At 45.3% G+C, this 17725-nt stretch overlaps 1 protein-coding gene across 1 annotated transcript in view; it reads right to left on the reverse strand.

Moving 5' to 3' along the window:
* Positions 1-17281, reverse strand: part of SLC1A4 (solute carrier family 1 member 4) — a 32478-nt gene extending 15197 nt beyond the window's left edge. Inside the window, exons 1-3 of the mRNA XM_055400264.2 lie at positions 16457-17281; positions 3824-3866; positions 1540-1602 (exon numbers count right to left, since the gene is read on the reverse strand). Coding sequence (XP_055256239.2) covers positions 1540-1602; positions 3824-3866; positions 16457-16983 — 633 coding nt within the window. The 5' untranslated portion in view covers positions 16984-17281. The remainder of the gene's footprint in view (positions 1-1539; positions 1603-3823; positions 3867-16456) is intronic.
* Positions 17282-17725: the final 444 nt, after the last annotated feature.

Raw genomic sequence — 17725 nt, forward strand, 5'->3', positions numbered from 1 at the left:
TTTAAAAGACAGGGCTTCCCTGGTGGCTCAGTTGGTAAAGAATCTGCCTGCAATGCAGGAGACCTGGGTTCCATCCCTGGGTTGGGAAGATCCCCTGGAGAAGGGAAAGGCTACCCACTCCAGTATTCTGGCCTACAGAATCCCATGGACTGTATAGTACACGGGGTTGCAAAGAATCAGACATGACTGAGCGACTTTCACTTCACTTCACTTTAAAAGACAAGCTGACTGGTGAAAAGGTCCTTCAGATCAAGAGTCAATGATTGTGAGGAAGTCCCTGATAGTCTGGGTCTAGTGATTAGGATTCAGTGCTTTCACTGCTGTAGGCCCCAGTTCAATCCCTGGTCAGGGAACTAAGATCCCATAAGCTTCAAGGGTGTGGCCAAAAAAAAGAGAGTCAGTGATTCTAACTTTGGCTACTAATTCTTTGTTGCTAGGTTCTTACCATAGTCTCCTCACTGACAAATTTCAAAAATGATGTTCAGAATCAACATGGATATTTTCAGGATATTCTTTCCTAAATCAGCGACTTAAAATGTATAAATATAATGTGTTCTTTTTTTTTTTCCAGCAGTACTGAATCTCACTACTATAAGCATATATGTTAGACAAACATTTTATTCCATCACAACAGATTATGAAATTCTGAATAGGAAACATGTCAGTGTGGTAAAAACTGAAAGAGTATTTTTACAATCATTCTAGTCGGAGCCCTAGTCCCGGCTCTGATAATAAAATAACTTCTCTGAGCTTCAGGTACTTCATCTGCAAGATGAAGTGAAAAGGACTAAACTATTAGCTTTCAACTTTCTTTAAAAAAGTAGAACTTTCCTTCAATCAAAAACAGGCTGGTAGAACTCAGAGCCACTTAGCCCTGGGGAGGTGTATGGGGGATAAGGGAAGGGCAAAGTTCCTCCTTCTTCCCATGGCAGCTTCATAGCTGGACTAAATAATCCTTGAGGTCCCTCGTCACTTTTAGCTCCAGCATGAATACTAGGACTTAGCTCAGTGTCTGGTAAACAATAGGCACTCAAGGGACTTCCCTGGTGGTCTAGCGGTTACTCTGTGCTCCAGCTACAAGGGACTTGAGTTCAGTCCCTGGTCAGGGAACTAAGATTCCCACATACATGCCTCGTGGTGTGTCCAAAAAAGAAAAACAAAAAACCATACACACACACACAACAAAAGAAACAACAGGTACTCAAAACATACTTGTGAATGAATGATGGTTATAGTGAGTTAAACCCCTAAGACAAATTCTATGGGCAAGGGTAGGTTAAATCACCTATTATTTATAGTTCAGAGAAACAGAAGGGATGCTACACAATTTTTTTTTAAGAAAGGGAACATTAGTTTCAATTCAATGAAATGGACATCCTAAAGATGGTAAACGGCCCAAAGAGCAAACCTAAACTGTGTGATTCAAACCCCAGTTTCAGTCCTGCTGAGAAAAAAATAAGCATCATATATGCTCCTTGCGCTCAGAAGCATTATTTGTGTTATAGGATTTGTCGTAAGTGATCTCACAAAAACCCTTACTTTTTCAACGGTCATGTTTCCGGTGCTTGTGTTGTGGGTCACTTCTCTGTAGTCAGTTGCATACTGTGAGTGAGAGAAAAAAAAAACCCCGTCAGTTCCCAGCTGAAGACCTTTCCCAAGAGGTATCCAAAGGACTGCTGGGCCCCTTGCTACTTTGTTGTTCTTCCCTCCAGGTCTGCTGGCATTCCTCACTTGCTTGGCTGGACAAGGGCCTCTGAGGACTGTACCAAAGTCACTTAAGATCAGGGTAACATGCACTCTAGGAGACCGCTGATTATTTAGGAACCCAAGGGAATAGAGAGAATTTCCTCGGTCCCCAGACCCTGGCTTGGAGAAGGTCTGTACGATATCAAGCTGATATCTTAAACAGCTGAGAATTCATATTATTTGAAGAAACTTGGTATTCACTCCATAATACTAAAGTTCATTTTTTTTGATGTGTCATTTTATTTTCATTCATTTATTTATGCTCCACTCTGTTTCAAAACTTACTTGAGCTTGACTGCTTTTCAGCATCTGTTTCTAATTCGCCTTCAGCCCTCCACCCCTCAAAACAAAGGACGGGGGGCAAGATGGTGTTTTCTGGCTGAGTCTTCTGGGAGACCCACTCATCAGAGGGGAAATGCCTTTCCAACTCTGGTCCTGTGGTTGACTTCACACACTGCTGCCTGACACACACAGGTGTCTCCCTGCAGCAGTGTGCACTAATGTTTAGGGACTCTGTTACATGACACCCTTCCTCACCCTTCTAAGGACACGAGACTTTTAAACTGTTAAAAAGGGGCCCGTGAGGCAGTTCAGACCCAGAGGCCCCTGCTTTAAACCTGCCTTTAAAGAGCTCTGGTCTCTCTCAGCTTTGACTTATCAAGCTTTCAGACAGGCAGAGATGATCAGCTGTCCTGTGATTAAGGGTGGCAGGGGATACAAAAGCCACCCCACACCTTCTATGGCAGGCAGTGAAAGCCACGACACTTTTCATTTTTCTGTTATGTCTATCTCACATTATACATACAAGCCACAGTTGTATTTTTACCCAGGGTTTTTTGGTTTGTTTTTTAAAAGAGCAGGACTGAGTGGAAACTGAAAAGACAGTGCGTGAAAAAGGCAATCAGTTTAGTCCATCTAATCGAGACCTTTATATTCCTTCTCTGTGTAAAGTTTGGCTGTAGGAACATTACATTCAGGATGGCTAAAGTTAGGGGAAAACTAGAAACAGCCATCCACATGGGACTGACTGAATAAAATTATGACATGTTCATACCACAGCCAGTAACTTATGCAGAAGGATGTTTACCGACATGAGAAAATGTTCACAGTAAGAGCTGGTTACTGAATAATATGTGTATACAGAATAACAATGTATGTAGTATTATTTTAAAATCCTGTGTGCCTGTGTGCAGCCGCACACACACATGTATAGAAAAAACATACCAGAGAGATGGAGAACAAGATGTTAATGGGTAGCTCTAGGTAGTCACTATGGGTGATTTTTATTTCCTTCTAGTCTTCTGTACTTTAATTTTTTTTGGAAAGAGCATATATTATAATCAGAAAAAAAAAAAAGATAAAAATGCATTTTTAAAAAAAATTCTAGGGAATTCCCCTGGCAGTCTAGTGGTTAGGATTTAGCACTTCCACTGCCATGGCCCAGGTTCAATCCCTGGTCTGGGAACTAAGATCCCACAGGCTGTGCAATGTGGTCAAAAAACTTAAAAAGATTTAAAAAAAATTAAAATTATAACTAAAGCTGAAACTCCAATACTTTGACCATCTTATGCGACGAGTTGACTCACTGGAAAAGACTCTGATGCTGGGAAGGATTGGGGGCGGGAGAAGAAGGGGACGACAGAGAATGATGATGAGGTGATGGCTGGATGGCATCACCGACTCTGTGGACATGAGTTTGAGTGAACTCTGGGAGTTGGTGATGGACAGGGAGGCCTGGCGTGCTGTGATTCATGGGGTAGCAAAGAGTCGGACATGACTGAGCGACTGAACTGAACTGAAAATTATAAAATATGTAAGAGCTCCATAAAACGTGATTTGAGGGTACCAGGTGATGCGAAAAGATGCTGGAACTAATGGGATATTTTGGACAATTTTTTGGTTTCTTGTTGTTTTGTTTGTTTTCACTCCAGGGGCCCATCTATAAAAATTTAGGCCAATGATACTAAGTGTACACAATCCTCCTTGTTCCACCTTACCTAACTCTATAGCAGTAATTTATATGCTATGAACAAATAACACCTAAAGTTTCCTATTTTTAGCAAAGCATCAAGCTTACCGTCTGGAAAGTTGCAACCACAAGATTTGAAGGAAACAGGTTTCTGTTGGAAAAGAGAGCACTCTGTCAGTATCCTTAAAATTTGTCATTCCACATGTTCACTTTAAGATGCCCACACCTGACAGCCTAACACACAGGGTTCCCTCTCTCCCCACATCCTGCAGGTATTGCCATCTTCTGCTTGATCCAAGCACTCAGCCGTGCCCTGGCTGAAGGGGCCCAATAGAGACTTTGAAGCGCTGACCTCTATCCTCATCTGCCTCGTGGTACCCTTGATATTTAGCTGTGTCCAAGCAAACCAGAGTAACTGCATCACTTTCCTTTCCCCTAGTGGCTAGGCCCTAGGGCAGTGGTTTTCAGTGGGAAGTGGCGCTGCCAACTTGTGAAATCCAAGGGAAGGCTTTGTTGTTACGATAACTGGGGGTGGGGGACATTCCTGGAACTGGGGGAGTATGTTCGGGCAGAAGTGCCAGGTGCCAGCTATTTGTTCTGCTGAGTGTGGCACAGTCCTGCGTAATAAATAATTTCAAGGCCCTCATACTTCCCAATGTCCTGTATGACACAAAACTGTAGAGGAAAATCTTATTTATAAATTATTTGAACTTAAAAACTTCAAAGCAAGGTATTTTTTTGTGCAGTTTGAATATACACTGAATTTTCTAGGACTGAAACTCCTGTATAAAATGTGGGATAAATTTTTTGTTTTGCTTTATTCAGAATATTTTCAAGAATCATACACTTTCTGGGAAATCACTAATGAAAAATTGTAGGATCTGGGCCCTTAATCACACATGCTAGTAACTGAGTATCAGTCTGAATTTAAAGTTCTCTCATTAATGGTGACTCTAAACTCCGAAGCAAGCACCTAACCATTTTGTTTTAGAGCATTCACATCTTGAAATACATTATTTTTACTATGAATTACTCTCCTTCAGTATTTAACTTTTAAAAACTTCACAGTATACTTTTTTTATTTCTATTTTTAAAAATATGTAATAATCCCTTCTACCTATTTATCCCACCCTCCACCATCACCTCTGGCAACCACCAATCTGGTATGTTTTTTATATTACAGTTAAGTCATAATGATGCTTAAGATTATGTGTAGGGTAAATTCTATTTAGGGATTTCATTTCAGGATGAAGGAAATTATAGAATTTTGTTATAAAAGGAGAGCAACAGAGCTGATCCAGTTACACTAGATTTTGAAACCAAAACCTTGGCAGGCAAATAGTTTTTATTGAGCCTCCTTTGGGTCAGATTTTGTACAGATGCTAGACTGATGTTGAAGCTGAAACTCCAATACTTTGGACACCTGATGCGAAGAGCTGACTCATTTGAAAAGACCCTGATGCCGGGAAAGATTGAGGGCAGGAGGAGAAGGGGATGACAGAGGATGAAATGGTTGGATGGTATCACTGACTCAATGGACATAGGTTTGTGTGGACTCCGGGAGTTGGTGATGGACAGGGAGGCCTGGCGTGCTGCGGCTCATGGGGTCACAAAGAGTCGGACATGACTGGGCAACTGAACTGAGAACTGAGTTGTGATATATGAAAATCCCACTGACAATCCATTTTTCTACTGAGTTCCTATAGTAAGTCTGGAGAATAAAAGCTTATCCTTTACAATCTGTGCCAAACATCCATTAATTCTTACTTCTGTGGATAAGTTATTCACAGTGTTAGAATCTCTAGGCAACTATTTGCATGTATTCAGTTTCAGAGGTCAGCAGGTCTGACTGCAGCCCAGCTTGGCAAGCAGAGGCCTCCTGGTAGTCACATCTTTGTGTAATACCCTCCCCTTGAGTGTGTGTCATGGTGGAGTGTGGGGGTGGGGGCTATGACTTGCTTCTAGTCAATAGAATGGCACTAGTAGTAAAGAACTGGCCTGCAAATGCAGGAAACACAAGAGTTGTGGGTTCAATCCCTGTGTTGGGAAGATCCCCTGGAGGAGGGCATAGCAACCCTCTCCAGTATTCTTGCCTGGAGAATCCCATGGACAGATGAATCTGGTGGGCTACAGTCCAAGGGTTGCAAAGAGTCGGACATGAATGAAGTTACTTAGCATGAACACGAGCACAAACAAAATACAGTAAGGGTAATGGGATATCACTCTTGTGATATGGTTATATAAACTTGTGGATTCTATCTTGCTAGAAGACACTCTTTATTGCTTTTTGGGATTGCATATTGATGAAACAAGCCGCCATGTTAGAAAGACTCATATGACAAGACACAGAGGACGGTCTCTGGCCAATAGTTAGCTAGGAACAGAGGCTCCCAGTGTGAACCTCAAGGAACTGAATTCTGCCAACAACCATGCGTCCTCAAGAGGGGAATGCTTCCTCAGTTAAGCCTTCAGGTGAAACTCCAGCTGTGGCTGATACTTTGATTGCAGCCTTCTAAGAGACTCTGAAGCAGAAAACCCAGCTAAGCCATGCTAGTATTCCTGACACTACAGATTCTATAGGATAATAAATGTGTGACTTTAAGCTGTTAAATGGTGGTAACTTGTTATACAAGAGATAATACACCCACCAACAGGGTTAACGAGACACAAAAATGACTTTGTTAGAACACTCAGGCTTCCAAAAGACAGCCAACAGCTAGAGACGGCAACTCATCATTCCCTCACTTGCTCGTCTATGAAACCTGAATTGCTTTCAACATACTTAAAGAATACCCGAAAGTGCATGACTGTATTTAAACAGACAAAACGTGATCTGTTGAATTAACCATTGCAAAATGGTGACCTGAAATTTGATTCCTATTACAAGCATTATTTATTTTAAAAGGAAGGCAGGAACAGACTAGGCATTGGTACTGGTTATTTGTTAATGTAGAGATGAATAGAACTTACTTTTGCCTACGATTTCCATTACAAAGCACCTTTCTCAGTCTTGTTTGGTATCTCATTTCCATTTGCTATACTAGTTAGAAGCAAAATCAGGCCCTGAGCCAAGGTTTCGTCCATTCTACATCCACCACAGTAATTCCAGACTGAGCTGGCCATCTGCTTCTCTCCCTAAAAGGACAGAGAAGTTAAGGAGAGAGCTGGGCTAGAAGCCCTCTATCTTCTCCATGGGGGATGATTTCCCCCACAATACTTCACATCCTTCAGAAATGAGCTGTTTCCTCACTTGGGGCAAGCACAGCCTCTCCCATAACCTTGAAACACACTCTCTTCCAAGGGTCACAGACCACTTGTTCAAACCCTAATATCTGGCCAGCCTGGTGTCTTTAGCAAAAGCAAACCCAATACTGCCTAACCCAGAATGGATCCTAACCCACAACTTCTAGACAAATCTGTTTTCAGTCTCCAAAATCCAATGGGAATAGAGGGGTACATTCAATACTAGAGTCAAAACGGCAACTCCAGCCAAAAGAATCAAATTCCTAAGAAGAACATGATGTGTTCTGGCAGTTTCTTATAAAGTTAAACATACACTTACCATATGACCCAGCATTTCTACTAGATATGAGCTATATGAATAACAGCATTATTCATAATTGCTCGAAATGGAAATGTCCATTTACTGATGAATGGACAAACAGCATTACAATAAATCCATACAAAGGAATTCTACTTGAAAATAAAAAGGAATCAATCTCTAATATACATAACATGGAGAATCTCAACAACACTGTGCTAAGCAAAAGAAGCCAGACAAAGAAAAGTACATACTGAGTGATTCCATTGCCATGAAACTCCAGAAAAAGCAAAACTAATCCATAGTGATAGAAAGCAAAACTTTCTATCCAAAGCTGCCCGGGGCCAGGGATGAAGTGTGGGAACTGCTGAGAAGGATCATGGGAGACAAAAATGCTCACTGTTTGGATTATGGTAGTGATTAAGCAGTTTATCTATCTGTCAAAACTCATTGAACTGCATCCCTGAAATGGGTGCATCTTTTGTATGTAAATCATATCTCAAAATTCCTTAAAAAGTTAGGACAAAAGATACAGTGCTAACTGCAAAGGAGGTCTGACAGCCAAAAAACATACGCACATTCAATTGGATGACTGAACTTTTTAGATTACACAACTCAGCTCTCAAATGTTAATCCCTTGGGAGGAAACGCCTGGGGGGATGAGTTGAACCCACTGAATTATTCTCCTTTAGTTCCCCTCGTTGCCACAGGCCAGGAGCAGGAGCACCCCCTCCCCCACCTGCCCTCCAAGGGGCAAGGGTGTGAGGCTGCAGGAGTAAGATGCAGGGGTTAACAGTCAGCCACCTGTTGCTCTGGCTAAATGAGAAAATCACCATGGGAAAAGAATAAAAGCAAAATACAGCAATACAGCATAACCCAAATAAAAGTACATTGGGTTGATCAGTTGGGATTATCATGCCCAGCTAAGCTAAGGAAAAACATAGTGTAGACTTTGGAATGCCGGGTCAGTGCAAGTTCAGAACACTGCTTGTGCACACACTAAGATGTTTTCCCAAGGCCTATGAGGGTCTATACCTCTAGCTAGGTGATAGCCCTTCTACAAGAAAATAACAAACATAGTTTAAAGTAATCAATAAAATGGGAGATGTGACCGGGGACACAGGAGGCTGACTTCATTGTAACACAACAGATACTTTCTGCTTGCCAAGACACTAAATAAAAGTGATGTGGCTCCAAGGAACAGGGCTCTTGACCCAAGAGGTCTTGAGTCCCCCGGTCCCATCTTTAAAACTTTAATCCTGTCTCTAGTTTCTTTTTCCCAAACTGTGCGTCGACCACTTTCGATCCCTACCTGCTGTGCTGGCCACAGCAGTAAGACAAAACATTTTTCTCTACTCTTCATAGATCCTGCCTTTGGTGTTGTATCTAAAAAGTCACTGCCATATCAGAGGTCATCTTATGTTATCTTCCAGGAGTTTTATAGTTATGCATTTTACATTTAGATATGTGATCCATTCTAAGCTGATTTTTGTGAATGGCACAAGGGCTGTGTTTAGATTCACTTTTTTTGCATGTGGATGTCCAGGTGTTCCAACACTATTTGCTGAAAAGATGATTCTTGTGCCATTCTACTGCCTTTATTCTTTTGTCAAAGACCAGTTGATCATATTTGGGTGGGTTGATTTCTGGGCTCTCTACCCTGTTTCACTGATGTATTTGTCTGTTCTTTTGCTAATACCACACTGTCTTGATCACTGTAGCTTTCTCTGTAATAAGTCTTACAATCAAGTGTGTCAGTTCTTTGATTTTGTTCTCTCTGCACTCTTCTTTCCCCTCTTTCACTGGCTTTTAGACACAGATGCTGCAGTGAACTCGGGCTTTTTCTTGCTGCTGAGCTCTCTTGTATTGAGGGATTGGCTGCTCCATCACACAATCAGTTTTTCCCCCCAGAGCTCTGTCTCCAGGCACTTTTTCCAGCTCCTCACATTGACAGAGTAACCTTGGGTGCTTTCAAAATGAGGAACAGGATCTTAGAGTGATCAATTTAACCCTTCATTTAGTGTCCAGAGATAGGAATTCACTGTATCTCCCATTCACATTCCATACAGACCAGCACCGTCCAACAGGACTTTCTATATTTATGCTGTCCAATATGCTAGTTGTGTGGCTACTGAGCACTTGAACAATGGCGAGTGCTACTTAGAGTTGAATTTCTTATTTTATTTACATTTAAACTAGTTAACTTTAAATAGTTACTTGTGGCTGGTGAGTTGTGGACCTCACAACTCCAGGAAAGATTTGAAGTTGTAAGATCCACCATCTGGAAACCAGAAGGATCAAATGCTCCTCAGGCTTACCTCTGCAGAGCACTCAATTTCACTGGGTACTCAGTTCAGTTCAGTTCAGTTCAGTCGCTCAGTCGTGTCCGACTCTTTGCAACCCCATGAATCACAGCACGCCAGGCCTCCCTGTCCATCACCAACTCCCAGAGTTCACTCAAACTTACGTCCATTGAGTCGGCGATGCCATCCAGCCATCTCATTCTCTGTCATCCCCTTCTCCTCCTGCCCCCAATCCCTCCCAGCATCAGTCTTTTCCAGTGAGTCAACTCTTTCGCAAGAGGTGGCCAAAGTATTGGAGTTTCAGCTTTAGCATCAGTCCTTCCAATGAACACCCAGGATTGATCTCCTTTAGAATGGACTGGTTGGATCTCCTTGCAGTCCAAGGGACTCTCAAGAGTCTTCTCCAGCACCACGGTTCAAAAGCATCAATTCTTCGGCGAGCAGCTTTCTTCACAGTCCAACTTTCACACCATACATGACCACTGGAAAAACCATAGCCTTGACTAGCCTTGGCAAAGTAATGTCTCTGCTTTTTAATGTGCTATCTAGGTTGGTCATAACTTTCCTTCCAAGGAGTAAGCATCTTTTAATTTCCTGGCTGCAGTCAGCATCTGCGGTGATTTTGGAGCCCCCAAAAATAAAATCTGACACTGTTTCCGCTGTTTCCCCATCTATTTCCCATGAAGTGATGGGACCAGATGCCATGATCTTAGTTTTCTGAATGTTGAGCTTCAAGCCAACTTTCTCACTCTCCTCTTTCACTTTCATCTGGGTACTAGTATGCTTCTTAAACACTGGGCTCTTCATTTGATTCAAATTCTCAAATATGTCCTTTTTTCTGTTATTTGATTCTGAGAAATGTTCTGGAATTACATAATACCAGCTGTATTTCCCAGCTCTAAGGAGCACCCTATAAAAGATGTAATGCATTAGACAGAATATAAAAGAGCAGCGTGCATCAGCACTTAAAATGTGGTTTTGTGGAACTTGTGTTTCAGGTTGTCTATGTGGAGGTGGGGGTGTCTATATGTGCATGCTATCATCTAAAATGTATTTCTCATAGTGCGTCTAAGTCAAAAACATCTGCAAAAGTGTCAAGACTGTATTACTACATCCAGAGACCCGAGTCAGATCAAACTGGGAGAGAATGAATGGACAAGTCTTGCCAGTGCTTTAGGAACATTTGGACACATAGTTTAAAGCAAACAGAAAAACTGGTATAAGCCAAGGCCAACCTGGCAAAAGCAGAACTACTGTGAGTGGTACTGAACACACTCGTGCAGCTCACACCATAAAAACTTCACAAATGTTCCTTCTTTATACATCTGGTCCTGTTTGTTCTTCTGATCCTATTGTCAAGGATGGTATGTATTTCCCTGTTCCATATGAGAAGAATGTAAAGCAATTTACTTTTGCTTAGGTATATATTTTTTGTTCCAACAGCATTTCCTTTCATTTAACTTCAAACAGTCGTTAGCGAACTTATGAACATTTCAAAGACTCTTCAGAACAGGATATGACACTGTATGTACACCTGATAAATATTTATCATCCGTAGTGTTCATTGTTACAGAGTTAGCTAACAGGGGTGTGTACCTTCAGATCTTGGTACCCCCAACAAGGTCAGAAGCAGAGGGAAAGCTGGGGGTGATGGGCCCACACTATGGAGACAGTAGGGGGTGGGGGAGTAACCTATCCTTTTTGAGGCCCACATTCAGTTTTAGATTCCTGCTGGAAAGCCTAATGCTGGGCCCCTGGGGTGGGGGGTGTTGGAGGAAGCAAGGCTAAGAGGACCACTCATTCTCTGTATCAAGTAGCCTTCAGCTGTCCCCTAGAGGCTAACACATGCTAGAATATTAGAGAGATACTCATATACTAACTCTTTCAATCCCTGTAACAAGTCTGGGTAGTAGCTACACTATTATTAGCCCCATTCTACAGATAAGGAAACTGAGGTACAAACAGGCTTAATGACAGTCCATACAGCTAGTAAGTGGTAGTGAAAGTGAAGTGAAAGTATCAGTTGCTCAGTCATGTCTGACTCTTTGAGACCCCCTGACTGTAGCCCACTCCTCTGTCCATGGGATTCTCCAGCAAGAATACTGGAGTGGGTTGCCATGCTTTTCTCCAGGGGATCTTCCCAACCCAGGGATTGAACCCAGGTCTCCCACATTGCAGGCGGATTATTTACCATCTGAGCCACTGGGAAAGCCCGTGGTGGAAAAGCTGTATTCAAACTTGGGTAGCTGACCTCAGTATCTGTACTTCATCACTATCCACACTGTCTCTCTGGGTTTATGTTCTTTAGGCCTGGTGTCAAGCTAAAGAAATTAGTTTTAAATTACAAGCTGCCAGTTTCAGTGACTAGGTAGGCTGAGAAACCTCCATTAATTTGGATCCACGTTCAATTTGCTAGGAGTCGTCATCTAGCCTACAGAAGGGCGAGACGTAGGTCAGATAACCTGCTATGGTCAACATTTAAATAAAAGATTCATCATTCACTCCCTTGACTATGATCTAGGGACTCATATCAGATCTTAGTCGCTGACAGTTTTCTTCACATCTACTGAAGAAATGCGTTCTTTGCAGGCTGAGAGGCCTCATAGTCACCCAGTTCTTGGGGAAAAAACTAAGGACCTAGAGCCTCCTTCCAGCAGGGAAAGGCTCCTAGCACTGTCCACTGTTGAGGAAATGAGCTCAAGAAAAGCAATAGAGCCTAGAAAACTGGGCAACAGGCAAAATCTCAGTTGTCTTTACCAGGCACACAGCAGCCATGGGTGCACTTCTGCAAGACAATGGCCCAGGGCCATTCTCCAGGCTGCCAGTGCAGACGGTGCCTTAGACCCTTGCCTCCTTGGCACATCAGTGTCTGGTTTCCCATTTGAAAACCACAAATATTAGCACTCAAGGGAAGGTTACCTCAATCCTTTCCATTGACAGGTGAAGAGACCTGAGGTCAACTTTGGAGACCAGACACATGTCATGCAGGGGAAAAAGAAAACAGATATTGGGGAGGATATGTGAGGATTTCTGCCCCATTTCAGAATGGAAGGCTCTTCTGTGTTTAGTTTTGATTTTCTCCATTTCCCATATGTTCCACTTTGTTGATTCTGTTAGTCCAAAACATAGCCACTGTTCACCAGGATTTTTCTCCAGGCTCCACGTGGTTCTCAATATACCCAAAAAGCTCCATTAACTTCAGGTCATCCTGAGCTCTCCAAACATCCTTTTCTTCCCACCCACTCTTTATTTCAGAGTATGAAAAGACAGCCGGGCTTCAGAGGTGGTGCTAGTATAAAGAAAGTGCCTGCCTATGCAGGAGACATAAGAGACACGGGTTTGATCCCAGGGCTGGGAAGATCCCCTGGAGGTGGAAATGGCAACCTACTTCAGTATCTTTGCCTGGAGAATCTTATGGACAGAGGAGCCTAGAGAGCTACAGTCCATGGGATTGCACAGAGTCAGACATGACTGAGCCACTTAGCACACACATAAAAAGAGAATCATCCCCATTAACTCATGTGAACCGGAAAAACATCATCACTCATAATCTTGCTCCATTATAACAAGAGCAAGCATTAATGGGTCAGTCCTATTGTTAGAGTTTTACAAACATAACCCATTCAACCCTCATCACAATCCCAAGAGGCAGGTGTTCTCATGATCACCATTATAAAGACGAGGAAGCCAAGGCACATTTACGGACATGTCCTAGGACCCACAATCAGTAAGCAGTTAGAGACCAAGAATTCCACAATGATTGGGTCCCTGCTTAAGTCACTGTGGGTCACATCCAGTAATGAGTTCTGACATTCTCCCAGGTTCCTAAGCATGGCACTCAGAAGGAAACCGTAACTTTCCCACCTGCCAGCTACTGTCACTGTCCCTTCTCAGCTCTCTAAGGGCCTGCTCTAGCCTCATCCCCACACTCCAGTCTGCTGTGTTATTTCTAATTCATTATGTTGGGAAATCACAACACTTGGCAATGGCATTCTGAATTTTCTAAAAGGCTCAATCAGTATCTATTAATTTCATTTCTTTCTGACTTGAAGTTCCATCTTGAAAAAATAAATTAGAAATCATGGCAGAGAGATCCAGTGGGAGTTTGGGGCATCTCCACCATCCAGAAAGATCATGGACTTGAGCAAAGCCTTGGACACAGCTGCACTAAATCACCTGAGGCTTTTTCCAGTCCTTCCAGGTGTGTAAGTTGTAGGCAGTTACCAGGGGGCGGGCCTGCAGAATCACCGAGGTGTTTGCCTGCAGTCTCATTTCATCCCTCGCTTGCAAGGCAGAAAGGACTGCACCCTGCCTTTGCCAGGGAACATGCCTGGAGTCACATGAAATTGGCATCCGTGAGGTTTCTTTGAAGGAAGTAATTTTTTTTTTTTTTTACCTTTTGGCCACACACTGCAGCATGTGGGATCTTAGTTCCCTGACCAGGGATTAAACTCGCACCCCCGGCATTGGAAGGTGGAGTCTTAACCAATGGACCACCGGGGACCAGGGAAATCCCAAGGGAAGCAATTTTAAAGCATTTACCCAGAGGGTCCCCAGACTCAGGGAGCACTTCCACGTGACTCAAGATTCTGTTTCTTCTCACATGGGCTCAAAGAGAATGTCAGATTCAACCCACATACTCGCTTTCCTTCACTGAAGGGGCTCGACTCCTCTGCTTACAAGAAGCGAGTGTCATACACTACCTGGTTCCTGGTCAGCATCTGCAACAGGGCAAACATTTCTGAGATGGGACTAGACCAGAAGCATGGCCTCATTACTATGGTGTGCTGATTTAGGGAAGGAAAGAGTGGGAGAAATAGACCCCTGAACCAGAGGGGAACCAGACCCATATTTATTCTCTCCCTCTTTTGATAAATCACTCTGTGGCCTTGAGCAAATCATTTAATGTCTCAGTTTTCTGAGTGGTAAAATAGGGTCTACCACCTACCCTACCTTTATCTGTGAGCTGCTGGATTAAATAAGGTCAGCCACTGGAAGCATCATGAAACGCTACCTACTTCCAACAAGCCATGACAAAGGTTGTCTTGGTTCTTCCCTGTGTTTTCAGCCCAAGTCACTGAGAGTCTACACTTATACTGCCCACTAAGTCATGATGCCAGGTCATTCACTTCAGAAGTAGGAGTTGAAGAGACTCAGGTCTAAAACTAGAAAACTATGATCAGGAAGCAAGTCCCTTCTTGGGCTCGTGGTAATATGGTAACCCCTCACTTCTCCCCCTACACCCTGTTTCTTAGAAATTGCCTCTCTCTTGGAGACAAAAGAGTGCTACCAGTCTCCCTATGGGGTACCACCAACACGTCAGAATGTCTACACTCTTTGAGCCACTGATCCCTGCCAAAAGACTCCTTTAAGCCCACAATCGTGCTCCCTCACTGATACATTGAAGGTAATAAGTCAAAGGCACATGAAACACTACCTGCTTTCAACAAGCCATGATGAAGGCTCACTTGGCCCTTCTGTGTTTTCAGCCTGAGCCACTGAGAGTCTGCACTTACACTGACTGCTAAGCCATGATGCTTAGCGGTCAGTGTAAGGGACCACTACTCTCAACCTCAGTAGACTTTTTCAGTACCCACCTAAAAGTCCTCAAACTATAACAATCTCTAAAGACTCCAAATAACAAGCTACCAGACACTAGATAAAGGCCATATCTCATCAAAGTTCTAATAGGCCACCTCCACCTATCTTTTTGGTAAGAACTTTTTGGTCCCCCTTATCAGAGAGGTTATGGGGCTTTTTTTTTCCCAAAGTAAATGCCTTTGACTTTTTTTGTTGTTACAACTTTAAATGAACACTCTCTCTTAAGTGGCAATCATCACATTTTCCAGAAGGAGAAATGGAAACAGCAGGAAGTCAAGTCACTTTGCCCAGTGTTTGCTGTTTTTCACAGCCTCAGCAATGAGGAGCTTTGCTTCAGTGACTCAAGACAAAACATATGTCTAAGGCTCTGATTCCAGAATTATTGAAAACCTGGAGAGGGAGCCAGCCAAGCTCTCCCCACTCAACTGAACCTGGCCACATCAGTAAATGCCTCCAGGTTGCAGTTTTCCCATCTGTGAACTCTGGGCTAACCGAGAAACCAAAAGAAGCTGAGGCTTTGGTGAATCCACAAAAACTACACTAAATTTCTAGGGATGAAATGCAACTTTAGAGTCCCCAAAAGCAGGCAAAGTTAACTGAAGATGCTTCTTTCTCCTCCCTCTCTAGAATTCACTTCTTCCCACAAATAAAGCCCCTTGAAACTCACAATACTCTACAGTGGTCCTGACTATGCAGGTGGAGAGCAACCTGTCCCAAGCCCCACCGAGAGGCATGTTTCTGGGCAATGTGCCCTGCACAACTAACTCCAGCCTTGTTATTCTTGGGTCCACTGACAACCCTTCAAAAAAACTGCCAGCTTCTTCCCAGCCAAAGGGCTGAAACAGACGCCATAGATTACAGGGGAGAATGGCCCACCAGGCAAAATTTAACCAATGCTCTCAGAAGCTTCTTTGCACCACTGGGGGAGAAAATTAGGTGAGAATATAGGGGCGTGGTTGGAATGTTTTTCCCTACAGAGGGCAGCCAAAGCGTATAAGCAAACTACAGGTGGAGACCTCTGCCTCTCTCTAGCACACTCCAACCTAATGGTAGGATGGGTCTTGCTAAAAGACGGAGCCCTGGTTCTTGAAAATGTCCGGTGCGACCCGGGTGACGTTTGCACAGGTGTGGTCAACACGCAAAGTCTGTAGGCGTTATTTTGACATTTAAAACTGTTAAAGGCCACCAGCAGCCAGTTAAGAATGAATATGGGGGCATATGAACTAGAGTGCATTAAAGAGCTGGCGTCTCCCACTGAGGCTCAGGGAGGTGGGGTGGAGGTCCCGGGGACATTACCTGGTCAGGTCAAGGAAGGAGTCCACTGTCTCTTTGGGGACCGGTGGGGGCCCCGAATCCTCCAGACCCAGGTCGCTGGACTGAAGGGTCTGCGCGCCAGATCCAGGTTTGATGATGAACGCCAAAGCGACCGCGAGAGCCGAGGCTCCTAGCGTGGTGAGGCCGAAGTAGGCGATGGCGATGCCGCCCAGGCGCCCGAGAGAGCTGGCGTCGAGGGAGGCGGCACCCGACACCAGACTGCAGACCACCAGCGGCAGGATGATCATACGCAGCATGCGGAGCAGCATCTCGCCCGGAAAGGCCAGGTAGGTGACCTGTGTGCGATTCAGCTTGAGTCCACGCAACGCCGCGCCCAGGCCGGCACCCGCCACCACCCCGGACACCGTGAGCAGCACGAGCCCGTGGCGCCGCAGGAAGCCGGCGCAGCGCCCCGCGCGTCCAGCAGTGGTCCCGGGCTCGCCAGGCCCCGTTGCAGGCCCCTCCTGGGCGCTGTCTAGGTAGCCGTTGGTCTCGCTGCTTTTCTCCATGGCGCTGTCCGCGGCTTCCAGCTGGAGGAGGCGGGGGACTCGGGCTCCGGGAAAAGACTCGGCTCTCAATGAATGGATCCCGTGGAACAGGCGAGGTCCCCTAGCTGTGCCTAGCGGATTCTCGGAGTCGGCCCGCTGGGGTCCCCCGGCCTTAGCGCTGGAGCAGGTGCGGGAAGGGCCAGGACAGACGCGGGAGACCGAACTAGAGCCCCGGCCTGAGTGGATCGCGCCGCGCCCAGCCTTTCACTGCGGCCACTGGCTGAAGATGATGCAATGAGGGAGCTCCCTGAAGCCGAGAAAAACCCGAGTGCAGAGCGGCCTGGGCCCGCCCCCTTCACACCCACCGCCCCGCCCCCTGCAGCTCCGACCAATCAGCATCCGAGAGGCGCCGCCGCGCGCCGCGCGCTGCGCGCCGGGCTCCAGGCCACGGGCGCGGGGGGAGGGGCGGCCGCGCCGGGGCCGCCGCCTGAAGCCGCTGGGGCGCGGGGCGAGCCGGAGTCCCGGCGCCCACAGCCTCCGAGGCCCCGCTAACCGAGGCGGGCTCGCGGCGACCGCGGGGCGGGCCGCGGCCTGAGGGACGGCCCGGGCTCGTTGGCACCTGCCGGGGCCTCTCGGGCCGGCCGGGGTCTGGGCCCTGGCGGCCAGAGGGTCGGGGAGAACGTGGAACGCCGGCGCGTTCCTTGCCCTGGGGGTTGGGGGAGGGGCTGCCGGCCCCGTGGTGCTGTCGCTCCGGTGCCGCCCG

Source organism: Moschus berezovskii, chromosome 11 (assembly GCF_049115385.1).
Source record: "Moschus berezovskii isolate FMDL1 chromosome 11, NW_MosBer_1.0, whole genome shotgun sequence".
Lineage (NCBI taxonomy): Eukaryota > Metazoa > Chordata > Mammalia > Artiodactyla > Moschidae > Moschus > Moschus berezovskii.